This window comes from Arachis hypogaea, chromosome 18 (genome assembly GCF_003086295.3).
Source record: "Arachis hypogaea cultivar Tifrunner chromosome 18, arahy.Tifrunner.gnm2.J5K5, whole genome shotgun sequence".
Classification (NCBI taxonomy): Eukaryota; Viridiplantae; Streptophyta; class Magnoliopsida; order Fabales; family Fabaceae; genus Arachis; species Arachis hypogaea.
The window spans coordinates 133,092,402-133,119,933 of record NC_092053.1 but is presented as its reverse complement, the minus strand read 5'-3'; the positions used below and the strand labels follow the sequence as shown (position 1 = coordinate 133,119,933).

The following is a 27,532-nucleotide window of genomic DNA, read 5'->3' as shown; positions in this document are numbered from 1 at the left end:
AATATTTAATTGGTTCCGAGGCTTTATTTGAAATTTAAAATTTATTGTGTGGGGTGCCATATATGTTCACGTGAGATATCAATGTCTCTGGCTCTCTGCTGCATTCTATATATATATAGATTAAACTTTTCAAATTTCATTCTTGAATCTTCCATAATAAGGTAATGACATGTGATATAGTGGTATTTATTATCACACATGGACAATTAGGTAAATAGTAATGTTATTTATGTTTTTTAGATTAACTTTTAATATATATATTTTATAAATTGTTAAAAATTTAAGAAAAAAAATATTTTTTAAAAAAATATCCATTAACAAAAATTTTATTTTTTATTATTAAATTTTTTTTACCAAAATATTCTTTAATAAATTATTTTTTTATTGATTAAAATTTGCTTATCACGTTGCAGCTGACGTGTCATATCTCATTTATACTGTAAATAAGATACATGTAATGTCATCTCGTTTACAGTATAAACGAGATATGACTGAAAACGTAAATTGATAAATATTTTTAAAAATATTTATTTCGGTAATTATTATTTTTATTTTATTTATTTAAATAAAAAATCCAATATAAAATGATAATATTTACGAACTCGAATAATATAAAATTAAAGTATGTGAAGTGAAGCTTTTGCATGATCACGTGAATCCTAAAGGATAAAGACACAACTTATGAGTACTTGCACTACTGGTGTCAGCTATATTGTTCTTAAAGGCTCGGAATATTGTTGTAAGTACATTCACGTGTAAGTGTGCCAATTCAATCTGAAGAATAATCCTTAAAAGAATTATAAAAAAAAGAAGGAAAAAAGAAAAACCCTTAAGAGGGTTCTATAGATCTAAGTGCGAAGCAAAATCTCTTTCAGACTGGGATCATAAGATGAAATGATATAGATATCAATTTAAGTGAGGTGATGATTTATGATGCTTATAACTTTTTTTTTATATGATATATATTTTATCGATTTAACCATTAAATTACCATGAGATTATACCGAAATTAAATATCAATAAGTACAATGGCGAATCTTGAAACAAAATTTTGGGGGTTAAATAGAAGATAATTGTCAAGATGTTTTTGATATGAACCCATTGAAGATAAGTTTGTCTAACCTCATTTCTCTGATTTGGGTGATATTGCCAAATTTAAAGCCGTTTTTCAAGGTCTCGTTCTAAAGAATTAAGGTCAAATTCATATGCAACTCTTTAAACTTTTGAAGGTTGTATACTTGTATCTCACTTTCTTCATAATTTATTAAAGTAGAAGAACTATCTACAAGTGTTGATATTGTAAAAGTTATATGTTCTCCTTCTTGATATTAGCCTTCCTCTTAAAAAATTGCATCAATTCTTTAGTTTTTCACGATTATTTTATATAAAAATTTGAATATATATCCTGTAAAATATGTCAAAAAGAAGTTAGAAGAACAAATATTAAAATTTATAATATTTATTGAATTTTTTTATCAATTTATACAAATACAATAATATCAATACTTATTGAATATTCTAATATTTTTTATCATATAAAAAATTAAATTAAATAAACAGTAAAATATAAAATAATATCAAATTACATAAATAAAAATACCTAATTTTTTATATTTGAACTCAAAGGTAGAGAGAGTATTACTTATTGAATAGAGATCAAGATTGAACTTTGGTATTTTAAGTCATAATAAAGTATTTGAGCCAACTAAACTATTTTTTATTTTTTGAAAAAGTACTACTAATTTTTTTAACAAAAGTTTGGGGGGTCATGGCCCCTCCTTGTCTCAACTAAGCTCCGCCACTGAATAAGTATATAATTGACGAAGAACTCTTTGTTTGGATATAAAATAAGTATAAAAAACTAATTTTTAATCGGTTAATATTAAAAATATGTTGTTGGCTAATGAATTGCTGTATTTATAAAGCGAGATTCGAATATTCAACACTTACTTAAGTGAACTAGTAAGATATTCACTGAATTAACTTAAGTTGGTTGGAAGGTAGAAGATATATAATTTGCATATATGCAAGCATAAGTTGCAATTTTTTTTGTGTTTTTTACAGTAATCTCCAACTCAACAAATCAAAAATTAATTAACGGAAGATCTAAATTTTATTTAAAAATTTATTATTGGCTAATAAATTGTTGCATCGCAACAAAAGGAGTTACAACTTTTTTTTGTCAAGGTACATTTCATCATACAGGTTTTTTTACAAACATCTTTTTTTTGGTATTTTGTAATTTAAAATGGTACCAATTTACAACCAACTTTGATAGTACTTCGGGCTTTTATTCATTTCAGTTTGGGCTTTTTGCATTCCGAGCCCAAAACGATGACAACACCCCTCCCACCAAAAGAGAAATATGTAGGAGTTTTGACCCGCTTGTAATTTTGAATTATTGACCAAATAATTAGTGTTTTCATCGGGAGATGTGAGAAAAATTGATTCATATTCCATATTTTCCAAGTTAGAAATAATAGCCTAATTCATTTTAAAGTTTAAAGTATAAAGAGATAAGCTACATTAATAAAAACTCAGAAGAAGAATAAATTGTTTTTTATATTTATTATTATTATTATTATTTTGGATCAAAGAAAGAAAAGCTACATCAATACCAATTTATATTGTTAGCTATGCGTGAGAACTATTTTTTTTATCCATTTGTTTGCATTATTATTCCTATTCATTTTTTTATTCTAATAAAATTATCAATATTCAAATTTTATTACCAAAATTTTAATTAGTCTAGTAAAATTTTGTAAAAAAGATAATAGTATACATCTTGTTCGAAAACATACTTAAAACGAATGATAAAAAATTAGATTTTGTAAAAGAGATCGAAGATGATAGTGAAAATATTTTGTGTGTTTTTATGTCAATTTCAAAATAATAATTAAGAATATTTGTAAATATTATGTTATTTAGATTAATAAGAATTTAAGTAGATTTATAAAAAATTAAAATAAAAAATACCTAAATTTAATAAAATATTTATAAAAATAAGTGATGATTTGGTGGTTATTACTCATGAATCCTTCGTTTCTAAGTAGGAGGCCACTCAGATAAACACGCCTAAAACGTCTTTTTTTAAAGATGTCTTTATGTTGTGTTTTAATTGGTTTTAGTATAATTTATTCGGTGTTCCTCATCACATATTATTAAATTCCTCAAAAGATTTTCTTTCCAAAAACAATAAAAAATATTTAATTTGGACTAAAACAAAAAAGGTAATAGATTAACTATTAGATTTTTTTTAAAAGATTATTTACATAAAAAAATATATCACATTCATCAATATATATATATATATATATATATATATATATATAGTTCTTAAAAAATTTTATAAATAAAAAAATAATTAATTTTTATTCGTATAATATATAAAATAATTACTATATTATTATTATATTATAGATTAAAATTTACTAATTTAAAATTTGTTTTTATTTTTAATATAAGCATTAAAAATAAATAATTTTTTTATAACAAGATATATTGTAATAAAATATATATAATATTAATTAGTTTTTAAAAAATTCTGAAAAGATGGTTTTTTCTAATAAAGTGTTATTAAAAAATTAACATTATAAAAACTAATTTTAACCAATATGATATAATATGATATAATAGGTTATTAAATATATTTAATACAAAATACATTGAATATAAATTTTTATTGAGTTTAAATTTTAAATAATTTTTAATTAAATTTCGAATATTTTTATTTTAAAGAGTTAGAATATTTTAACATCATTTTTTTCATATCTTTTTAATTGAGTCTTTGATTTTTTAAATTATAAACCTTATTTATAATTAAGAGTAATATTTTAACACCACCAATTAGTCACACATATAAAAATACAAGAACAATTCTATTGTCATAATTATAATCTAACTTTATAAGCAATACAATACAATGAAACTATATATAAGTAATATAATTAAATTTTATCTACATCTATAGTCACATTTCATAAATAATATAATTAAATTATATTTATGTTTATAATTAAAATATGAATAAAAATACAAAAAATATCAGGATGGTTAATTTTTTTCATTCATAATTTTTTATTATTTTTGTTGTGAAAAATTTAATTATTTTAATAATTAATTATTTTTTAAAAAAAGATAATTGAATAACACAAAAAAGTCTTATTAAGAGTAATTTATTTATATATGATTAAAAAATAATTGAATAATTATATACGGTAAAAAATTAATATTATTAAAAAATAAAAATAAAAATTATTTTAAAATTAAAAATAAAGTTTATTTAAAAATAAAATTAAAAATCATGGTTTTTTTTCTTTTTTCCAAAATTTATCTACGAGTAATTCTGTAAATATTTTATGATGAATAAAAATATTAAACTCATACTAAAATTTATTCTAATAAATTTTATTTTTATTCTACTAAACGTTAAATAAATTATTGAAAAGAATTTTGTTTCCTCTATTAGAGAAGAATGATAAACTTCCATACTTCTATTATGTTATGGCAATAATTTGGCCTGTTATTTTTTAATGTAGATAATAATAATAATAATAATAATAATAATAATAATAATAATAATAATAATAATAATAATAATAATAATAAAACAAGTATATCACAGTAAAAAAGAAAGCACGTCACCAAATAATTTATCATCCGAATTATATATGAATCAAATTGATAATATGAGAGCTAACACTACAAAAATCGACAACAAAGTTAGAGACTTACAAAACCTTTCTTAAGATCATAGAAAAAAAACGTTTATATTTGTGTGATATACAAAGCAATTATCATATTATTATTATTATTATTATTATTATTATTATTATTATTATTATTATTATTATTATCATATATATATATATATATATATATAAGCAAAAAAAGTCCAACTGTATGTTTTAAAGTAAAATTTTTTTTAATATTTGATTAAATGTTCTTGTATTTAGTACTTTTTTTTGCACTTCCTCTTAGTTAAAAATATAATCATTATAATTTTTTAGTTATTATTGCTAGGGGTGTTTACAGATGGGATATGGCTGAAATTTTGATCCAATCCGCACTAAACTCATTAGATCAAATTCGATATTCGCACTTTTTATGTTTGGATCAGATATCAAATATATCCATAAAATAAAAAATATAAAAAAATTTTATTTTTATAAAAAAAAGTCAATAATTTTTTTGTTTACTTTTTTAAACATATTTACTTCTATCTGATTAGAGTGTGGATCCGATTCGATCCAATCCGATAATCTTACAGATCAGATCATATTCTCAAATTACAGATCAGATACGGATAAATACTGTGGATTTATATGGATATGATCTAATCTATGAACACCCCTAACTATTACTATAGGTTCATTGTTGCAAAAGAATGTTTCTTTTATTATAAACTATTATTAGATTTTAATTACCATTAAAACAACTGAATGGTCAACTTAATTACCATTATTATATCCATAGTTGTAAAAACCGAACTGGATCGGTTGGTTCGACCAAAAAACTAGTGAACCGGACTAGAACTGGTAAGAACCGATGCAAACTGGTCTAACCAAACTGGTCTGCTTGAAAAAAATTTTAAAATGTCTCCACAAGGTCTCGAACCAAGAACCTTGGAGCAAAAGTAACCTCTACTTGCCACTTAGTCATTGCACTTCTAAGTACTATATTTGACAAATACTAATTATATAGTATACATAAATATCTAATTTAATTTAATTTTTGTTTTTTCTATTTTTAAAATTAATTATATTTTAATTATATACCATTATTAATATAAATATAAATTTCACTAAAAATTTATTAATTTACTTGATCTATTTTATTGCTAGTATTGTGATTAAGGTTATTTGTTTTGATGTTAATGTTAAAATCTACTGATATTATAGTTAGATGATAGGCTTTGTGAATTAATTATTTTTTTATTGTGTCAAAATAAGATACTATTGTAGTATTAAAATTTTATGGTTTTTTTTATATTAGTTATTTTTAGAAGTTGAGACTTGATTCTTCATAAAATGTTAGTGAAGATATGCATTTCAAATTTTAATTTTAAGTTTTTAACTATTTTATATTTTATATTTACGTGAGACCAGTTTTATCGGTGCAACCAGTGATTTATCAGTTGAACCAATAAACCAGTAAACCAGTAGCTTGATCGGTTCGATCACTGGTTCAGTTCTAACAATGATATTTCAATCTAATTTCAAAAATTTCGATTTACTCAATTTAATAGTTATGACTCACAATTGATTCCTAATCAAGCAACAACAAATTATGTCTCCCAATTGGTTCCTAATCAGTTCTAACAATTATGTCTCCCAACTTAATAGTTATGACTCACATTGGTTCCTAATCTTATTTTTGTCACTGTCTCACAAAATCGTTAACGACATGTTGAAATGGACTAACGACTGCTACATTATACATTCTAGCAACTATTTGATGTGACAATTGAAATTTTTTTACCTTATTTTTTATTTTCAACTAAACACTTAAAACCCTAATATGAGTCACGGATACCTAAGTTAAAAAATCAAACTAAGTAAATTGAAACTTTAAAAATCAGATTAAAGCTCGAATATAACTTCAAAACAGAACTTTAACTTATGTAGTGATTAATTTAAATGAAAATCAAATAAATCAAAATTCAACATAATTTTTATCAATGTTTTTAAATTCGAAATTTCTATACCAAAATTAACTAGAATTTTTCTTTAAATTAAAAATTTAATGAAATAGTGACTTTAATTATCTTAACCAATGTCCTAATTAATTGCTTTTATGTCTTAAAAAAACCGTATATGAGAAAAAAATAATTAATTTGTCTACTTTAATAAATAGTTATTTTACTAAAATGAGAAACTATTTTTTTAAAATTTTTAAGAACTAATTAATATTATATATATTTTGTTACACTACATTTAATTATAAAAATTTTATTTATTTCTAATACTTATATTAAAAATAAAAAAAAATTAAATTAGTGAATCTTAATCTATAATATAATAATAATATAGTAATTATTTTATATATTGTACGAATATAAATTAATTATTTTTTTATTTATAAAAATTTTTAAACGTTTGAGCTTGTTTTATATATATATATATATTTATGAATGTGATATATTTTTTATGTAAATAATCTTTTAAAAAAATCTAATAGTTAATTTATTACTTTTTTTGTTTTAGTCCAAATTAAATATTTTTTAGTGTTTTTGGAAAGAAAATCTTTTGAGGAATTTAATAATATGTGATGAGGAACACCGAATAAATTATACAGAAACCAATTAAAACACAATATGAAAACATCTTAAAAAAAAAGACATTTTAGGCGTGTTTATCTGAGTGGCCTCCTTCTAAGTAATGAGTGATTTTTTCTTTAGTATATGAAAAATTAGTAAAGTTATGGTAGCTACCCCTTATAAGGATAATATCATAAATAATGGAGGGGATAGCTTTGAAAAGTTAGTGATGATTTTTTCTTTATTGATCATATCTTTTTTTTTTTGGTGAGTGGATTGGACAATTTCCAATTTTAGGTACTCTAATGGATTGAACAACCTCTAATTCTAACTATCCTAATTGGACAACTTTTAATTTTAAGTACACAACACATCTAAACATTTCTCACATATTTATCACATTTTTTTTTTTCTCAAATACATCCTCTAGAGTTTAAATTTTAGATCTTAGTAGTGGAGAGGGAGTGAAACGCCACCTGAACTAAAGCTCTTCGACCTGACCATATCTCCTTAAATGCTTCTTATTCAGTTTTGGGCGGGAGAGTCATATTTATATGTATTTATTATTACAATCAAACATGATTGATGCAAACTCTTTTACTGCCGCAACAACCACCGTTAACCACCGTCAAAATGACTCACTCTAAGACGACTACGGCCGCCCAAAACAAACGGGCAATAATAATACAAATTAAATTAAACCAATCCATGCATATTATTATGTACTAGGCTAATAATAATTGAAGTTGCCATTGATTATGATAGTGTGGGTGGCAGAGTAAGGGTTGAAGAAGTATGTGAGAAGAGTCCAAAAGATCATTAAATTCTAGAAGAGCTGAGCTGAGTCAGCAAGAGTTAGTTGCAAGTAGTGGGTTAGCATACTTTTGTTAGTGATTCTATTAGAGTTAGTTAGAGAGTGTGATACGGCATGTTAACATAAAGGGAAGTTCATGTAAATATGTAATGCATGATTCTATGTGGAGTTAGGTAGAGAACATGAAAAGCATGAGAGTATGCTATGTGGAGTGGGTAGATGTGGGAAAATATCCATGGATGAGGGAGAAAAATGAGATGGGTCACCAAACCTCACAGATTCTTCACGTTATTTTTAAGTTATATTAATTTCTTTTTTATATTTATTTTTTTAATTTTTTCTCTAGTAGGAAGGTGAGGCTTACCAACCATGTCCATAAAAATTGACATGCTCAGCTTAAAATGACATAGCTGTGTTGGATGAGACAGAGAGGTTGGTTGAAATTTGAAAATGACAAATATAGGTGAAGATACGCATCATTATTACCTATATAAATATTTTTTTTTTAATTTTATATAATATAATTTTTTATTTAATATTGCTAAAAATTTAAAGGAATCATGTATTATTGGGCTCTTTTTTTTTTGATATGGCAGGAGTGTGAGTTGTGTTTGGTTATGGTGTATATAAGTGTTAGACACAGGTGTGAGACAGACTTTTCTAAACAATGGCAGAAAGAAATCGGACCGTCCGAATTCTTTATTAAAAAATTCATTGACCACAAATCGGACCGTCTGATTAGTTTTATTTGTTTATTTTTTTTTTCTTAAAATCAAAACGACCCTCCGTTTACACTTTTGTTTTTTTTTTTAAATCTTAAAATGAAAACAGACCCTCCATTTAAACTTTTTGTTTTTTTAATTTTTTCTTAAAATGAAAACGGATCCTCTATTTTTAGAATTTTTTTTAAATCAAAACGGACCCTTCGAGTTTTATTAAAAAGTGTTTTTTTTTTGTAGATACCCTCTAATTGGACCGTTCGAGTTTCTTATTCTAAATTTTTCGGTCTAATTTCAGCCCCCTGACACCACATACAGGAAAAGCACCCCTATTCTTAAAAATAAAAAGCAGTATTATTGTTGTGACCTCATATACGACTTTTTTATATAATTAAACATTAGAAAAGCTTTTATTCCCATAATACGCACGCCCAATTCGTGCATAGCGGTCGCGAAATGGAGTTTGCCTTAAATTCACGTGTGACCCCCACGAAATGGCGCAATCGCAACAGCTTTTTCCATGTCCTTTCTGCCATCAACGAAATGGAGCCAAGTCAATGACGGCGCACACAAGGTGGTGCACCTCAGGGGCAGTGAATGCGAATTGGCCAACCTGCTAGCGGCGCCAACGAAATGGAGAATCTCGTGCGTGGCGCCCACGAAAAAGTGGTCAAAGTACATGTTGCAGAAACCGTACCTCACGTGCATTGGCTATGTTGGGAGGCATGAAACACTTGGGAAGGGAACCAAGACCATTATAAAAGAGTTGTGGGGAGGGGACCTCATGCACGGTTGAATTGAAGGGAACATATGGTTAAAAAAAAATTGTATAAGTGGTAAAAGGAAGGTAGGAGAAGTTGGTAGTGCTGAAAAAAATTTTTTAATATGAGTGGGGGAGGGGTTAACGCAGAGGAGAACTTGAACCGGTTGGACGAACATCATATAGCGGCACATTTATTCCATAAGGTTAGTTTACGTCATTAAGTTGATAATTGTCGTTAACGATTATTAGACATAATTTTTTCCACGTTTAAAATTTTTTTTAGAGTATTTTGATTTATTGTATTTCTTTCTACCTTCTGTTGCAGCCGACACGTGTCCTTACTCCTCATGGCACGCTCGTCGATGTTTTCATGATGGATCCTACGGATCCAAGCATGGAAATTAGGCGGCAGAGGCTTGAGCCTTATCTGAGACGTACGGGATTTTACCACGCCTCTTTGATCAAGCGCTTCGAGTACGACAATCCACTTATTAGTGCCTTCGTTGAACGATGGCGACCGGAGACACACACCTTCCACCTCCCTTGGGGCGAGTGTACGATAACCCTAGAGAATGTAGCAATGCAGTTAGGGTTACCTGTTGATGGTCATCCCGTTAGTGGTACTTTGAGGTCATGGAGCAAGTTTCACCAAAGAGATATTTGGGAATGGTGTCATGAACTTCTAGGTGAGGTTCCTGCCGGCCACGTAGGGACAACAAAGTTCAACATAAAGCTGAAGTGGCTCAGAACTCGTCTTCAGCAGATGCCGCTTGACTTAGAAGATAATGGCCTCATGCAGTACGCACGGTGTTACATACTTTACTTGTTGGGAGGAGTGCTTCTTCCAGACAAGGCGAACAACACGGTGCATGTTCGATATCTGCCGTTATTGGCTGACTATGATGCCATTTGCACCTACAGTTGGGGGAGCACCATCCTCTGTTGGTTATATCGTGCTATGTGCTTAGCAACAGATCCAGTGTTGAGGGTATGGCCAGTTGTCATACGTTGCTCATGCCGTGGATATACTACATATTACCTTTTTTGGCACCGAATGTCACAACAGCGTATAGTTTTCCTTTAGCCACGAGGTATGGTATATGTCTTCCCACTTTGTGACTTTTATCAGATATCCTTTGCTGTTGGAATTTATTTTTTTTTTATTTTTTTCCTTGTCGAATAGGTGGGCAGGCAAAAAAGGACAAAATGACTATGCTGAGCAGCGCTAATTGAGGCACCGTCTAAGGTTGGACAATCTGCAGGTGGATGAGGTTGGTGCTGGTTGTTATTAATGTGTTACCAACAACTGTGTATATGCCTTTAGTGACCCGGTTTCTTTTATGTGTAGTTTGTTTGGCAGCCGTACATGGACCCCCGGATTCTCTCTAGAGTTCCGGCTAAATTCCTCGGCCACCCACATGGAGACTTTTATATGGCCGTTGTGCCTCTCATATTTTTCAGGTGGATTGAGATCCTAAATGTTGACCGAGTGTTGCGTCAATTTGGGGGAAAGCAAGGACCTCCAAACCCTCTGCTTAATATTGATACCTTCCATTGACAGTTGGCCCGCAATGATGACGGATGGTGGCCGATTAGACTATCCGAGTGGTTTGAGGTATGGGCGAACCAGCGAAGTGATGCATATAGGCTGCGTATTGATCGTGCAGATACATCGCGTCCCAGTCAAGATTACTATAGGTGGTACTGTGACAGAACAAGGAGGTTTTTGTCTGCCCCTGATGCATTCCATGATCCGAGGCAGGAAGTTGTCCCCGCAGGCGCACCGGAAGAGTATGGAAGAGGCCCCGTGGTTAATTTGCCGCCGGTTCCACGAGACCATCGTCGTCGCCGTCCTCGCAGATGTAGAGTTGAAGAAGATGCTGACCCTGGGGAGGATAGGCCGGATGTACCGGTGGAAGACCGCCCCGAATTTGAGCCAGACATGGGTTACCCACCACAGCCTCCTCCAGTTCCAGGGGACTACTACCACCCGCAGCCTTTTGTTCAACCGGAGCTAACCCAGCCATCTTCGATTCAGCATTTTATGCCATATCATAGTAGCTACGAGGTTGGTGGTTCATCACAGGGAGGTACACAGGACTTAATTGATTCTATTGACAGAGTTGGGTGGACAAATTTCTCTTCTTTTTTCGACGGTTTGGACCATTTCATTCCTTAGCAAGCATCCCCGCATACACCAACAGATCTTGCACTCGCCTTGCCCCGATCCGACACTGAGACTCAGCCTACGCCTGCGGGGAGGAGAGCTACCTCCATCTGTGACACAGCTGGCTCTGCACTCCGTCCCTACGACGCTATGCAGATGCAGGGCCGACGGCTTTCTTACACTGGGGCTGATGTTAGCGTGGACGAGGACGAGGGACATGATGGTCGTCCCGGCCGGGTCACTTGAGCTCCTCCGTGTGGCACAGGCGGCAGACTGGGGCACGAGCACCATTAGCCTTCTTTCAGATGTTATCTGTTATATGTTTCATCGTTTAGTTATCTTGTTTCCGATCAATGTTATATGTTTTACCGTTTAGTTATCTTGATGTACTCGTACCATTATGTATGGCTCTATTTGTTTGTGTTATGTATTGGTTTGTTTTCTTCAATCATGTATTTTTTTAACGATCGTACCGGATTTTATAATGATATTAGTTTGTTTACATAAACAACACACGCGAACCGAACTTAACATAACAAGAAGAAACAACATAAATTCCTTAATACAATAAAACTCAAATAACTGCAAAAAAAAAAAAAAAATACAATAAACCAAGCTGGTGGCATTCTAGGTTACAGTAGCGTTGGGACAATGTCGCCTTGTATGTCCTGGTTGCCTGCAAAGGCCACACCGCTTACCGAGTCCCAGCTCAACCTCGTCCATTTCATTCCGAAACCTCGTAGACACCGGACATCCTTCAAGTGTGCGTCGTAGGAGGGGGTTGGGACGGACACGTGGGCCTTCATAAGGGGGCCACATCTCCTCATCCGGCATTGGCTGGAATTCCATTTTATAGACCAAAAACACGCTCTCGACGCGATAAACCAAGTCTACATACTGTTGCCACTCTAGTCTCGCGTAGGCGCAAGCGGCTAGAGCATGAGCACATGGGTAGTGTAACGCCTGGAAATAACCACAGTCACATCTACGAAACTGAAGGTTAACCCTAAACCGAGACTGCACCCCTGCAGCAGCTATCTCGTCGATCATGAATACGATTGTGGCTCTATCGTACGACGTCACTAACATCTGAGAAATTCCCTCACGGTTTGCTAAAATGGATTTCTGCAGGAATTGTGAGAACACCTGACCGCTTGCAATCTGCGCTTGTGCTTGCCGACCCTTGACGATGAATAACTCATTTAGGCGATTGTAGGTAGACTTGACAATTGCATAGACGGGTAAATTTCTAGTGCCCTTCAGGACGGAGTTGATACACTCAGAAAGATTGGTCGTCATGTGACCATATCGTCGGCCCTCATCAAGGTGCTGCAGCCATTTAGGTGGCTCTAACCCTCGTATCTAACCCATCATCTGCGGTGATGCTACGAGATCCTCGCTGCTAATTAACTCAAGATAGTACTGCGCCTGCTCTTGCGTCTTCGAATAAGCGGCATTAACCAGGTGTCTTTTGGCTTCCTTACTCTTGAAACTTGTTGCGAAGTTGGAGGCAATATGTCGTACACAGTAAGCATTGTGATCCCAACCACATCCTTCACGCTCCAATGCGGCCTTTATTGCAGCATGCTTGTCGGAGATAAGAAGAACTCCTGGCCTAGTCGCTACATGTCTCCTCAAATTAGTCAGGAAAAAGTACCATGAATCTGTGTTCTCTCTTTCTACGAGGGCGAAAGCGACGGGCAGAATGTTGTTATTTCCATCCTGTGTTATGCCCATGAGAAGGGTGCCAGCGTACTTACCGTACAGGTGTGTTCCGTCTACTGACACCAACGGCTTGCAATGCCTAAACGCTTGAACACACGAAGGGAACGACCAGAAGACCCGGTGAAACATGACACTATCACGGTCAAGCATGTTTCCAACATAGTACGGAACCGTTTGGAGGTCAACAATTGTCCCTGTTGCGAAATTTGTTTACTTGGTCAAAGTTGTTAGGGGGTAAATGGACAACAAAGAGCAAAGACCATACAAAAGTAAAATGCAAGGAATACCTGGGACGAAAGCTTGCAGCGCATTGAAGTATCTGCGCTGCTGGTCATACGACTCGTCCCAATCACCATAGATCCTTGTGATTGCCTTCTGCTTCGCGTGCCAAACCTTCTTGTAAGACACCATGTACCCGTACGCTGACTCTACCGATCCTTGCAACACCTTTACACAAATAGTCGCATCAGCATGCACCATAGGGAATATGTGCTGGCAGATCACATTGCTATCTAGTTGAGCGTGGTCTTGAGACATCGAACTTGCCAAGCAACTATGAGGCCCTTCATATTTTCGAACTTCCCAAAATCTGGAAGTCCTTGTCTTTGCAACCCGTACCATCCAACGACATTGATCACCGAACTGCTTGCATCGACATACATACCTCCTTTGGTCTGACTCTACGACCTTATACTCTGCACTCCTATGGATGTTGTAGTTTTTTACTGCCAGCATCGCTATTTCCCGGTTCAGAAACTTTAACCCAATCTCGAGCTCCATCTCGCCTGAGAGAGGATAGCTACTAGGTCTGTCCTCTGCGTTACTCGAATGCATTGCTCCAAGATTTAGGGATGGGTAGTGTGCAGGTGTGCTGGAGGATACACCTCCACCTACCGGTTCGACAGGTGTTGGAGGAACAGAGTCGCCATGCGGAGGTTTCGTTTCCGGAACGGCTTCTGCCTCATCACCACTGAATTCTTCAATGTCATCCTCGTCAGAACTTTCAGGGATGCCAACATCGGGATGCCTATCGAACCCAAGTAAGGTTGAAGTGGAGGGGCGCGCTTCACGAAGATTTGCATTCTGTTCCCGCACAACAAACGCATTGAAGCTTGGACTACGGGCCCTACTTGTATCCGGACCCTGTACAAAATCAGCCACTCCCAGATTTCTCACACCATCCACATTATTGGAACTGGACGAGCTTCCGCCAATATCCTGAATATTCAGACAAAGCTCCAACGAATATATGGTACCTATGCTGCGATGATAAGAGAATATCATCAACACCTGCTGATTAGATTTTATCTGCATTTTTTGATACGCAAACGAGTTGGCCACTGCAATCGGCATCCTGTAAGTCAACTTCGTGATTTCTTTTTTTCCAACCATTCCGGTATGAACCAGAATTAGATTCTTCAGATCTTGTAACGATGTCTGTGGTGGAATCATTATCATAATGGATCGTCGCAAACGAATGTAATACCTTCTGCTGTATGAGAAATTTCTCCATTGAGATATATAATTAAATACACGATCTCCGAAGCCATACACAAAACAACCCAATCTGAATACCCAAAAAAATTTTTAAGAGAGAAAGAAGCTTGTGAACTTGAGAGAGAATGTTGGAGAGTTGCAAGAGAATGGATACAGAATGGCTTCTTCTGTGGTTGATCCAGCAGCGTTTATATAGGCAAACCACGATCGCATTTCGTGGCCCGTGCACCAGAGTGGCCAAACTCGCGTCCGTTGCAGTTGAGTTGGGGCCAACTCGTGGCCGCCGACCCAAATGTGCCCCATTTCGCAGGTGACAGGCACTAAATGGGACCTGCACCATTTAGTGACCGCCGCTATTGAGTTGGAACCTGCTGCTGTTTTTTCCATTTCACGGGCGCTCCACCAGAAATGAAGAGAAAACCCATTTCGTGAGCGGTGGCCAAGACATGGGCATGCGTATTTCCGTAACGTTTTCCTGCCATGCGTATTTTGGGAATTAAAATTTTTACCATGCTTAATTATATAAAAAAGCCCCTCATATACTACCATACGGCTTTTTTACGTATATGCGCAGGAAAAAAACATTAATTCCCAAAATGCGCATGGCTGAAAATGGTTCTGAAAATGCGCATTGCCATTTTGTGGTCGCTGCCCGTGAAATGGATTTGAATTCCATTTCAATTGAGGTGCCCACGAAATGGGCAATTCATGTCATGGCAAGCACACACGAAATGGGTATCCCATTTCCATGAGTGCAGCAGCGAAATGGAAGGGAGAACTCTGGGCAGACAGCCGCGAATTGGGTAAACGGCTGAGTTCAGAATCCATGTCTCCTGTACCGCACACGAAATTTGTGTGTACTGCAAAGGTTGCAACATTTATTTTGTTTTACTTCTTTGTTTAGAGATGGATGGGTATGCAATTAAAAATGTAGATATATAGTAACTATATATAAATTTGTCATTATTTGATGAGAATTGAGACTGATTCACATGTATAAAGGAAAAAAAAACTGATTACAAGAAATAAAAAATTTTAAAAAATATTATAAGAATGTGATATTTGAAAAATGTGTTGAGATGAGATATAAATAATGTAAAATATTATATGTAGCGTTCTAATTCTTTAAATTTCACAAAAAAAAACCTTAGAAATTAAATTAAAGAACACTACACTTTAGATGCAGTGTTTCATTTATAAGAAAAATATGCCAATTAAATACTAGGCAGGTGTGTGTTAACAAAACTAGTTGTAATTAATTTTTTTTCCATTGTGTTGTTTGTTAATAATAAACAAAAAATATTATATCAAATTTTTATAGTTTTAATTTTAATTAATGTAATAATAAAAAAAATAACAACAGTTGATGTAACAACGATAACAAATACAATAATAACAATAATAATTATATCTACTTCTAAGTTCTAATAATTATTTAATTATTATTTTCTTATAAATGAAACGCTACTTGCATTTTTGACATATGAAAACTGCAGAAGGTGACATTTCTGTTGTTTAGTAAGGCACCCAAAATAATGTCGTGTTTTGTTTAACACAAATTTCAAAATATCACATTTTTAAAATCTATTTTAAAATATCACATTATTAAAACATATGCTTATTTTTACCCAATTTGCGGTACAGGAGACATGGATTCTGAACTCAGCCGTTCACCCAATTTGCGGTTGTCTGCCCAGAATTCTTTCTTCTATTTCGCTGCTGCACTCATGGAAATAGAATACCCATTTCGTGTGTGCTTGCCATGACATAGATTGTCCATTTCATGGGCACCTCAATTGAAATGGAGTTCAAATCCATTTCACGGGCAGCAGCCATAAAATGATAATGCACATTTTCAGAACTATTTTCAGCCATGCGCATTTTAGAAATTAATGTTTTTTTCCTGCGCATATACTTTAAAAAGCGCTACCATACTGCACCATGACCATATCTTATATCTTATATATTTTATTCTAATGGTGATTTTTGTTTTCACGAGAGATTATCTCACATTATACGCCACCCATGAAGGAAGGTAAGGTAAGGTAATGGGACCACTCAAAAAGGAAAAATAACCAAGTTCATTTCTGATCAGTAATAATGCCAATCATCTTATGTGTATTGTACTGTACGGATCCTGCTAGAGAGACAATGGACTATTTGTATAATGTGTACAATGGGCTATTGATCCTGCTAGGGAGACAATGGACTATTTGTACAATGTGTACAATGGGCTATTGACTTATAAAATGAACATCCTCCATACTATCTAGAATAACCATCCAAATACTAGGGATAATAAACATCTTCCCGAAAAATTACTTGACCTTTTAGATCTAGCGCTCTAATACCATATCATGATACCGGTCATCCCAAAAGCTTCAGCTGATGGGAAAAGGTAACACTAATGATTATATCTCTAATACTTTATAAACTTTCATTGTACACATTGTATAAATATTCCATTGGCTCCTGACTTTCCTGTACTGAATTACTGTTGTACGCAAAAATGTATCTATTTAATATTTTATAAAAATTTAATTTTTTATTAAAAAAAAAAAAGAAAAAAAACGAAATCACGGTTTCGCTGTGAAACACCTGTCCTTATATACTCCCCCCTTCTCTCTCTCTCTCTCAAGTCTAACTACACTGTGAGCAGAGTGAGATAGTGGAACCAGCGAGAACAACAGGTTCAAGCTCAGATCAGCAACAATGATGGCTTCCTCTTCCAAGGACCGTGAGAACTTCGTCTATTTAACTAAGGTAGTTGAGCAAGCTGAACGCTATGATGGTTCTCTACTTCTCTCTCTTTCTCTCTCTCTCTGTGGACACTGTTTCAGATTCTTCCATTTGATGCTTCATTGCACTTTCATTCATTTCTTCAGCACTTTCCAAAACTCCCCACTTTCTCTTTTTTAAATTTTCTTCCCACCCATATGCATTAATTACACTCATACTTCACTTTTTACATGCCCACATAGTCATTTATGCAAAAGCCACAAAAAAGAACAAAAATTTGGAATCTTTTTTAAAGTTTGTCTAATGTGTGCAACATGGGGTTGGTGATGCAGAAATGGTGGATCCTGTTCTCTGTTGGGTACAAGAACGTGGTGGGTTCAAGGAGGGCTTCATGGAGGATCCTGTCAAAGATAGAGCAGAAGGAAGAGTCAAGGGGCAATGAGGTAAATGCAAAGCTCATAAGGGAATACATGCACAAGGTGGAGTTTGAGCTCTCCAAAATTTGCAGTGACATTATGATTGTCTTAGATGAGCATCTTATCCCATCCACTAATGTTGCTGAGTCCACTGTTTTTTACTATAAAATGTAATGTAATGCCTTCTTTTTTGTGTGTGTGTAAAATTTTTTTGGCTAGTTTTCGTGTATGTTTGCTTTATTAGTTTGTGATATCAATCCATGCCTCTAGAATTGATTCTGTCAGAAGTGAAAATATTTTATTTTATGTGGGAACCACTTTTTAGAGGAGCTAACAAAGTAAATCACTTTACATCAAAATTGAAATTTGAACTAAATTGGTTCTGCCAAAACTTCTACTTAAGCAGAATTGTTTGTGGTGGAGTGGTTTCTTAAGTTGTTATGTTTCGTTATGTGTTAGATTATGGCAATTTATGTACTGTTTTTGAGTTTTGGATTTGATGCAGGAAAGGATACTACTATCGGTATTTAGCGGAATTTAAAGATGGTGATGAGAAAAAAGAGGTGGCAGATCAGTCACTTAAAGCATATGAGGTATTCTATTCACTTAATTAGGTTTTCGAATTTCCTTTTTTTTAGCACAAGATGTAAAATTGTACATGATGTTTATTAGTTGAAGGCAAAGCTTCATAGTCCTGAATTTATCAGAAAAATTGTGATGTTCTTCATTTTCCTTCTGCTTAAGTTTGATCTGCTTAATTGAGTGCACTGAGCCACCATAGGATTTGCAGTTAACAGTTATAAGTTAATTTAGTATTTGGGTATATTTCTTAAATCTGTATTGGTTGGAAATATTTGCAAGTCCATTCATCAGGCTTACTTCTTGTCATAATTAGTTATAAGTTCATTCTTTAATTTACTTCATGAAGTTGCTAATTGAATCTGTCCATCTTTTTCTACTTCCAAACTACAGAGTAATAAAGAAGGCCACTTGTTCTGTTCTAACACTCATCTATCTATTTAACTATTTTTCTTTTGGGCACAAAAGAAATTAAATTGAAGAAAATCATCTCCTTTTAAGAAAGAAAAGTAAAAATGGCAGGTCCAGAGGTTGATGCAAATGGGAATGGCTCATTGAAGTTGAAGCCAAGTGAGACCAGAGGAAAGAACATCCAATGAAATAATAAAATTAAAACAATATTTACTTGAATGAAACCGAATATCTTTTATTAAAAAAAAAATATTATACACATTCATATAGCTCAATAAATGTACATTGAAAATAATGAAATATAATTGTGTTAGATACATGATATGATGATATACTAGGCTAAGAATAAATGAAACTGTCATTGATTATAATTTATATATGAAGAGATTTAATTTTAATGATGGAGTTTTATCATAAAAACCTCCAAATAACTTCTTAACTTGCAGATTAATTATTCAAATGGATATAATTTTTTAGGAAGAGTTTAAGTGTATCGAGAACACCGGTGTTCCAGTTGTTTTAACCGTTAATCTGAATTATAAAAAATATATATAATATATATTAATTGAAATCAACGGTTAAAATAACTGGAACACCAGTGTTTTTTGATATACTTGAAATTTTTTCAATTCTTTATGATATTTGATATATATTATATTTGGTGCAGGACAAGCTCTTATATAATATCAGTAGTGATGGGTTCTAGAACTTTATCATTAGCATGGTGATAGCATGGTGCTGGGTCCGGGGACCCATTAACAACATTCTAGGTAAGTACAAACAAAACTGTTATATATGGTAGCTAAAATATGGTTTTACATTTACAAGTAGATCTTTTTCAATTTGAAGTTGCATTTTGAGGAAATATAGACGATCTTATGTGTTTTTTTTTTTTTTTTTTGTTATTTTTGTTAATTACAATCACATATTCACAACATAATATTAAAAATGACACATGCAACTTAAAAATGTATATTTAATTCAGTATTTTCTTATGATAGATTTAATTATGTTGTACATGAATTAAAACAATGTCTATCTTGAAGACAATTACAAAGAGATATCAGGTGTTCTAAATTTGATGTTAGTATAAATTTTGCTGTGATTAGATAGTTTATTGGGAGCTACTTAGATAGAAATGTCAAAAATATTTTTTTTAAAGATATTTTTTAAAAATTAAAATTTAACACATATTATCAATTAAATTGTGTTATTTTTATTAAAATTAGACTAGACAAATCAGTTTAGCCAAAAAATTAATAAATTAATATTTTTTTTATAAAAAATAACTACAATATTCCTATTATAAAGACTAATTAAAATATCCCTATATATATATATATAAACTCTAAATTTTAACCCTATGACGACAGAGAAGAAAATGGCTATAATTTAGGATTCTCAAAATTAATATATATAAAAGAGTATTTTAGTCATTTTTTATAATAGGGGTATTGTAATCATTTTTTATAAAAAATAATATTAATTTAGACCGATTCAAAATTTGATTTACTATTTTTCGGTTAAGTTAATTTATTTAGCCTAATTTTAACAAAAAATAATACGATTTAATTGATTATATATGTTAAATTTTAATTATTAAAAAATATCTTAAAAAAAAGACGTGTTAGACGTCTTTATTGGAGTGGCTCCCTAGTTTATTTAATAATTAACAAGTCTAGTAATGTTTTGTTGTTGTAGGTGTATTTAACAAACTTCTATTTCCTTTAAAGAGATTGTTATAAAATTATTGGAAAAAATTGATAGATTCTTACGTAAAATAGAGTAATATTATTTACATATATAAAGTAAGTATTATGATTTCATATTTCATTATAAAATATTTAAAAAATAGAAAACTATAAATTTTTTTAAAAAATAAAAAACTTACTTATGATAGTAAGTATAATATATTGAAAATTAAATATTTCGATATGCTATATTTATTTTGAAGGAAAAAAAATTTTTATTTTTTCAGAATAATACAATATACAATTTTTTATGAATCTGCAATAGGATATACAATTGTGGCCGCCATTAGTACGATGTGAGTTCAGTTAACCCTTACATTTATATTTGAAATTGATTTCATTTGATCAATGTATATGTGTATGTATATATACATATATACAGTAATAGATTTTGAATGATAATTATATAAAAAAAAAAGTTCATTTTAATGACTTAATGTTGATATACTATAGTAATGAGTGTAAGGTATGAGTGGTAAGTTGAAGTAATTTGATTTTTTTTTTCTTAATAGATTTTTAATTTTTTATGGATAAAAATGGAAAAGTTGATGAGTTAAAAAAAAACTAATTTCTTATAATAGACTAATTCGCTAAACTAAAATCAATTAGGGATGGCAATACCAAATACCACCTGAACCCGTGGGTATCCATCCTGCTCTTATCTGTTCGGGGCGGGTAATTATTCGTCCCGCACTAGAGCGGGTTTAGGTAATACCCGCCCCGCTATATATATAATATATATAATTTTAATATATAATATATATAAAATAATTAGTAAATGATTAATAATATTGTATAAGAGTAAAGTATTATTTTTGTCCCCAACATTTGGAATAAATCCTATTTGTGTCCCTAACGTTTAAATCGTCCTATTTGTATCCCTGACGTTTGTAAAAGTGATTCAATGTTATCCTGCCGTCAATTACACATAATGAACGCTTTAGTTTGAGTTTTAAAAATCTCTTCTTAAAGTTAGAATACAAATGTCTGAGATAGAATCGATGATCCACTCCGAAAAATAACTCATCAAAAGTTGAAACTAATTCCTACAACATTTACATAATTCACTTTTCTAGAGACATAATTGAATCTAAACACAAATAGTAGGTATAATATTAAAATCGAACACATCCAAGTGAGACCTAATTGAGAATGAATGCATCCAAGTGAGAATAATCGAAAAATATAATCTGATTTGTTAGTATAATTGATAGTAGAATAACATTGAATCACTTTTATAAACGTTAGGGATACAAATAGGACAATTTAAACGTTAGTGACACAAATAGGACTTATCGCAAACGTTGGGGACAAAAACAATACTTTACTCTATTGTATAATATTTAAATTTTTTATTTTAATTTATGTTATGTATGTGATGATAATTATATAAATTTTGAAATTTAATTTTATTTATTGGATTTTAATAATTATAGGGGCGGGTAGGGGCGGGTTAGGGTTCAACGTTTTACTACCCACAGGTGGAAGCGGGACGGGTTCTATGCGGGTTGTTGTACGGCAGGACGGGTCGGGCAGAGCAAAAACCCGCCCCTACCCGCCTCGTTGCCACCCCTAAAATCAACTCTTCATATTTCATTAGATTTTAGACAATTAATTTACCAATTTTAGTAACTAACAAAAATTTAGCCAACAACAAATTAACAAGAATTTTTAAACTACACTCCATACTAATTAATTGTCATTAATGAGTGATTATTTAAATTTTATTTTTTTAAAAATATAAAATTAATGATTATTAATTATAATGATTTAAGTTGGCTAATTAGAAATTGTCTACATATATATTTTTTAACTTAATTTGTATTTGTTGTTAGTAAATAATGTAGTATTTTTATTTATACTAATAATACGTAAAAATTAAATTCTTAAATAGTACTAGTGAAATAAATAAATATAATCTATAATCTAATTAAAAAAAATTCATGTATTGTTTTTTTATTAAAATTGTTTGAATCTTAACATAATTTTTCAAAAATTATAAAAAAGATAATTATATTTAAGATTGATTAAAATTTATTAACTTTAGTTAGCAGGTCAATCACAAAAATAAATTGTATACATTTCTCTCATGAAAAAAAAATCCATGTCATATTTCTTCTGGCAACAGTTGCATAAAATATGGTTTGGAACAATTTAATTTGTATTTTCTCAAATTTCTAATTTTTATAAAATGGGATGGCTCTCAATACTTATTTTTAGTCATGTCTTTAACCTATTCCTTAATTGATCTAACTCTTGAAATTACTCAAATTTCAGTTATGTTTAATTTGTTTTCCTATTTGAATTTGCTTTATATAACTAACACACTCTCTATGCATATAATGATTTATGTGTTCAATAGAAAGTATCAGGTGTATCAAACAAATTTAAGTAGAAAAATAAATTAAACATAATCTAAAATTTGAGCAATTCCAAGAGCTAGACCAATTAAGAAATAAGTGAAAGACATGACTGAAGCAAGTATTGAGAGTCATTATATTTTATGAAAATTATAAATTTAAAAAAAATATAAGTTGGATTGTCCGAAATCATATTATGTAACGGTTGCCAAAATATGGTATAGATTTTTCCATGAGAGGAGTGTATACAATTTGTTTTTGTGATTGCCCTGCCAATTAAAATCCATAAATTTTAATCAATTTCAAATATAATTGTGTTTTTTTATAATTTCTAAAAAGTTATACTAAGATTCAATCAATTTTAATAACAAGACAATACATTAATTTTCTTTTAACTATATTATATTTATTTATTTCACTAATATTATCTAAGAGTTTAATTTTTATTTACATTAGTATAAATGAGAATACTGCATTAGATATAATGACTAATTAATGACAATTAAAAAAAGTATACGTAAACAATTTGTGATTAGCCATCTTTAAATAATTGTAATTAATAATCATTAATTTTGTATTTTTTTAAAAAATGAAATTAAAATAATCACTAATTAATGACAATTAACTAGTATGAAATACAATTTAAAAATTTTTATTAGCTTGTTGTTGGCTAAATCTTTGTTAATTACTAGGATTGTTAAGTTAATTATCTAAAATCTAATAAAACAAGATTAGTTGACTTCAGCTTAACAGAGTTGATCTATTATAAGAAATTAGTTTTTCTTTTTATGAAAAAAAAAAAAACTCAACCTTCCAACTTTTATTCATAAAAATTTAAAATCCATTAAGAGAAAGAAGTGTTAAGTTATTTCAACTTACCACTCATTGCTCTAGGTATTAATATTAAATCATTGAAATGGATTTTTTTTTTATAATTATCATTCAAAGTCTATTACTATCTATATACATACACATATACACACCTAAGGGTTAACTGAACTCACATGATGTTAGCTGCAGTTGTATACCCTATTGCAGATCCATAAAAATTTGTATACTGTATTATCCCACAGAAAATGAAATTTTTTCTTCTTTCAAAATAATTATAACATATCGAAATATTTAATTTTTAATATATTATACTTGCTATCGTAAGTTAATTTTCTATTTTTCAAAACATTTTATAATAAAATATGACCACTTGAATCATTTACTTTATAAGGAAGTAATATTACTCTATTTTACGTGAGAATCTATCATTTTTTTCAATAATTTTGTAATAATATCGAGTTCTCAACTTTAAAGGAGAGAAAAGTTTGATAAATACAACTACAATAACAAAATATCATTGTATTTATTAATCATTAAATAAACTATCTAGTCACATCAAATTTAAAATACCCGTTATTTGTTTGTAATTGTTCTCAAAATAATTATTGTTTCAATTAATGTACAATCAAAATAAATACTTTAAATTACGCATATACAATTAAATCTATCGTAAAAAAATATCGAATTAAATATATATTTTTAAATTACATGTGTTATTTTTAATATTATGTGAACAAAATGAATACAAAACACATAAGATCATCTACATCTCTTCAAAATGTATCGTTAAAATGTATCATTAGATTGAAAAAGATCTGATTGTAAATGTGAAAAATTATATTTTAGCTACCATATATAACTTAAGTTTATTTGTACTTATCTAAAATGTTGTTAATAGAGTTCCATCACAATAATAATTAACAAGAAAATGTAAAGTATATAAAGTGAAGAGACCGAAAATATAACAATAGGGCCACCAATCCAACTTATTTGTACTATTGAGCATGCTAATTATAAAGTTTCAGATCCAATTACTGCTCTTATTATATAAGAGCTTGTCCTGCACCAAATATAATATATCATAAAATATTATATTTATTTAAATAATTAATCTGCAAATTAAGAACATTATTTACAGTTTCTTATGATAAAACTCTATTAAAATTAAAATTAAATCTCTTCATATATAATCAATGACAGCTTCAATTAATTTTAGCCTAGTATATCTATATCATATATCTATCTAACACAATTGTATTTCCTTATTTTCAATGTATATTTATTGAGCTATATCAAATGTTGTGTATAATATTGATTATTTTAATTTTAATAAAAGATATTCGGTTTCATTTAAGTAAATATTGTTTTAATTTTGTTATTTCTATAAAAATCTGGAAAATTTGAGATACTAGCAAAGAGATAGACGCTCCGGTGTCTCTTCTAAGCTCAAATTCATTTTTTGTTTAACAAAAGTTCTATTGCACAAATAAAAACCGTTATTTGTCAATTAATTCAATTATAAGAATAATATCTAAAAAAAATTTTGTAAATAGGATAAAATCATTTGTTTAAAATATGTATCAAGAATTAACTAAGATAGTGGATAACGATTATAGAAAATTAAATATCTTATTATTTTTAAATTACATTTGAAGAATCTAATTACATCACCTTATTAGTATTTATTTTAGAACTTATTTTATATTTATTTTGTTTTATTTTATTTTTATTGTTTTAGGCCTAATTATGATTTGACTATTTTATTTTGGTAAACTTACAAGTTAGAGTTTTAAAACTAAGAGGTATAAAAACCTCTAAACTTGATAACTTTTTTTTTTTTTTAATTTTGATGAATGAAATTTTTTTAAATTTTTTGATAAACTTAGATATAAATAGGATAATTAGAATAATTCTTTTAACTGTTGTATTAAAAAATTAAATTGAGATAGATGAATCATTTTTTTATTTTCTTTTTATTTTAATTTCTGTTTGGTATTAAAAACTCAACACAATAAAATAGAACTTATTTTATAAGAAAATCATAAAAAAACTCAAATTCATTTTTTTCACCTTCGTTTATAAAACTAAAAAGAGAAAGAAGAAAATGAAGAGATTGTAACAATAACACTGCCAAGACGTACTGGTAGAGGAATGATGATTCAAGAACATAGTACAATAGGTCAAGTGCACAGCCACTGCAAGAAGTTCAAGCCAACTTAAGCAACGTTTTGGCTACACCAGCAACCATACAAGACCAAAACTGGTATCCTGATTCGGGTGCTACACATCATATGACATCAGACCAGCAAAACCTGAGCGAGAAAAGCAACTATGAAGGCACAGATCAAGTCATAGTTGGGAATGGATCAGGTTTGCACATTAACCTTGTTGGAAACTCTTATTTCAAAACTGATTTAAGTAACAAAAACTTTCTGCTGCACAAACTACTTCATGTCCCTGATATTACCAAGAATTTAGTAAGTGTATACAAATTCTGCTGTGACAATGGTGTTTATTTTGAATTTTACTCTAATGGATGCTGTGTAAAATCTCAGGCAACTAAACAGGTTGTTATACATGGGGAGGTTGAACAGGGAATGTACAAGTTTCTCAACTTCACTCCATCAAGAAATTCAACTGCGTTTATCTCAACTGTCTCCACATCTAATAACCAATTTCTGCTTTGGCATAATAGACTAGGTCACCCTTCCAATAATGTTGTTACTGCTGTCTTAAAGTCTTGTAACTTTGTTGCCTCTTCTAATAAAAGTCCTTGTGAGTCATGTTGTATTGGGAAGTCTCACTGCCTCCCTTATCCTTTTTCTAATACTGTCTATACTGCTCCTTTACAGTTAGTTTACACAGATGTCTGGGGCCTGTTCCTATTTCTGATTTGAATGGCAACTACTATTTTGTGAATTTCATTGATGTCTATAGTAAATATACCTGGCTCTATCTCATTAAAACTCGGTCTCAAGTTAAATCAGTTTTTAAATGTTTCCAACAAATGGTTGAATTGCAATTGAACACTAAGATTAAGATGCTTCAGTCTGACAATGCTGCTGAATATGCAAGCTTAGCTAAAGATTTGTAGGCATAAGGAGTAATTCACAGGTTCTCTTGCCCCCATGAACACCAACAGAACGGCAGCACTGAAAGGAAGCACCGACACGTGGTGGAGAAGGGCCTTGCAATGCTTGCAGGTGCTGGGATGCCAACAAAATACTGGGGAGAAGCCTTTTCAGCTGCAGTGTACTTGATAAACAGGCTGTCAAGTCAAGTGCTGCAAGGTCAATCACCCTCTAACAAGTTGTTTGCAAAACAGTTTGACTACACAAGCCTCAAAGTATTCGGCTGTCTGTGTTTTCCTCATTTGAGACCTTACAATAGGCACAAATTAGATTTCAGATCAGCACCCTGTATATTCCTGAGCTATAGCACACTTCATAAAGGATTCAAATGCCTTACTAAACAAGGAAAAGTAGTGATCACAAGCAATGTG

At 30.8% G+C, this 27,532-nt stretch overlaps 2 protein-coding genes across 6 annotated transcripts; one reads left to right on the top strand and one right to left on the bottom strand.

Moving 5' to 3' along the window:
• Nucleotides 1-12,348: 12,348 nt before the first annotated feature.
• LOC114925819 (uncharacterized) lies at nucleotides 12,349-13,020 on the bottom strand. The gene has a single exon (XM_029294973.1). It carries the CDS (start codon nucleotides 13,018-13,020, stop codon nucleotides 12,349-12,351), a length of 672 nt encoding a protein of 223 aa, XP_029150806.1.
• A 4,554-nt stretch (nucleotides 13,021-17,574) lies between these two features.
• On the top strand, nucleotides 17,575-26,949 carry LOC114925739 (14-3-3-like protein B). 5 transcript variants are annotated; one of them, XR_011876107.1, is made up of 5 exons: nucleotides 17,580-17,706; nucleotides 18,015-18,268; nucleotides 18,604-18,691; nucleotides 19,756-19,858; nucleotides 26,123-26,949. XR_011876107.1 is itself a non-coding variant. In XM_029294771.2 (4 exons), the coding sequence occupies exons 1-4, from the start codon at nucleotides 17,656-17,658 to the stop codon at nucleotides 19,792-19,794; spliced, it is 432 nt and encodes a 143-aa protein (XP_029150604.1). In that variant the 5' UTR covers nucleotides 17,580-17,655; the 3' UTR covers nucleotides 19,795-20,165. The 5 variants fall into 5 exon arrangements, 2 of the variants coding, with proteins under 2 accessions (XP_029150604.1, XP_029150605.1); XR_011876108.1 differs by lacking the exon at nucleotides 26,123-26,949 and having other exon boundaries at nucleotides 18,015-18,125; nucleotides 19,756-20,165; XM_029294771.2 differs by lacking the exon at nucleotides 26,123-26,949 and having other exon boundaries at nucleotides 19,756-20,165.
• Nucleotides 26,950-27,532: the final 583 nt, after the last annotated feature.

What these genes read in the sequence shown, in the direction of transcription:
- LOC114925819 (XM_029294973.1), bottom strand. Translation starts at nt 13,020, where the DNA reads ATGACGACCAATCTTTCTGAGTGTATCAACTCCGTCCTGAAGGGCACT.
- LOC114925739 (XM_029294771.2), top strand. Translation starts at nt 17,656, where the DNA reads ATGATGGCTTCCTCTTCCAAGGACCGTGAGAACTTCGTCTATTTAACT. An exon ending in ACTTCGTCTATTTAACTAAG is followed by an intron (nt 17,707 to 18,014) that starts GTAGTTGAGCAA and finishes TTGGTGATGCAG; the next exon opens with AAATGGTGGATCCTGTTCTC. An exon ending in ACTGTTTTTTACTATAAAAT is followed by an intron (nt 18,269 to 18,603) that starts GTAATGTAATGC and finishes GATTTGATGCAG; the next exon opens with GAAAGGATACTACTATCGGT.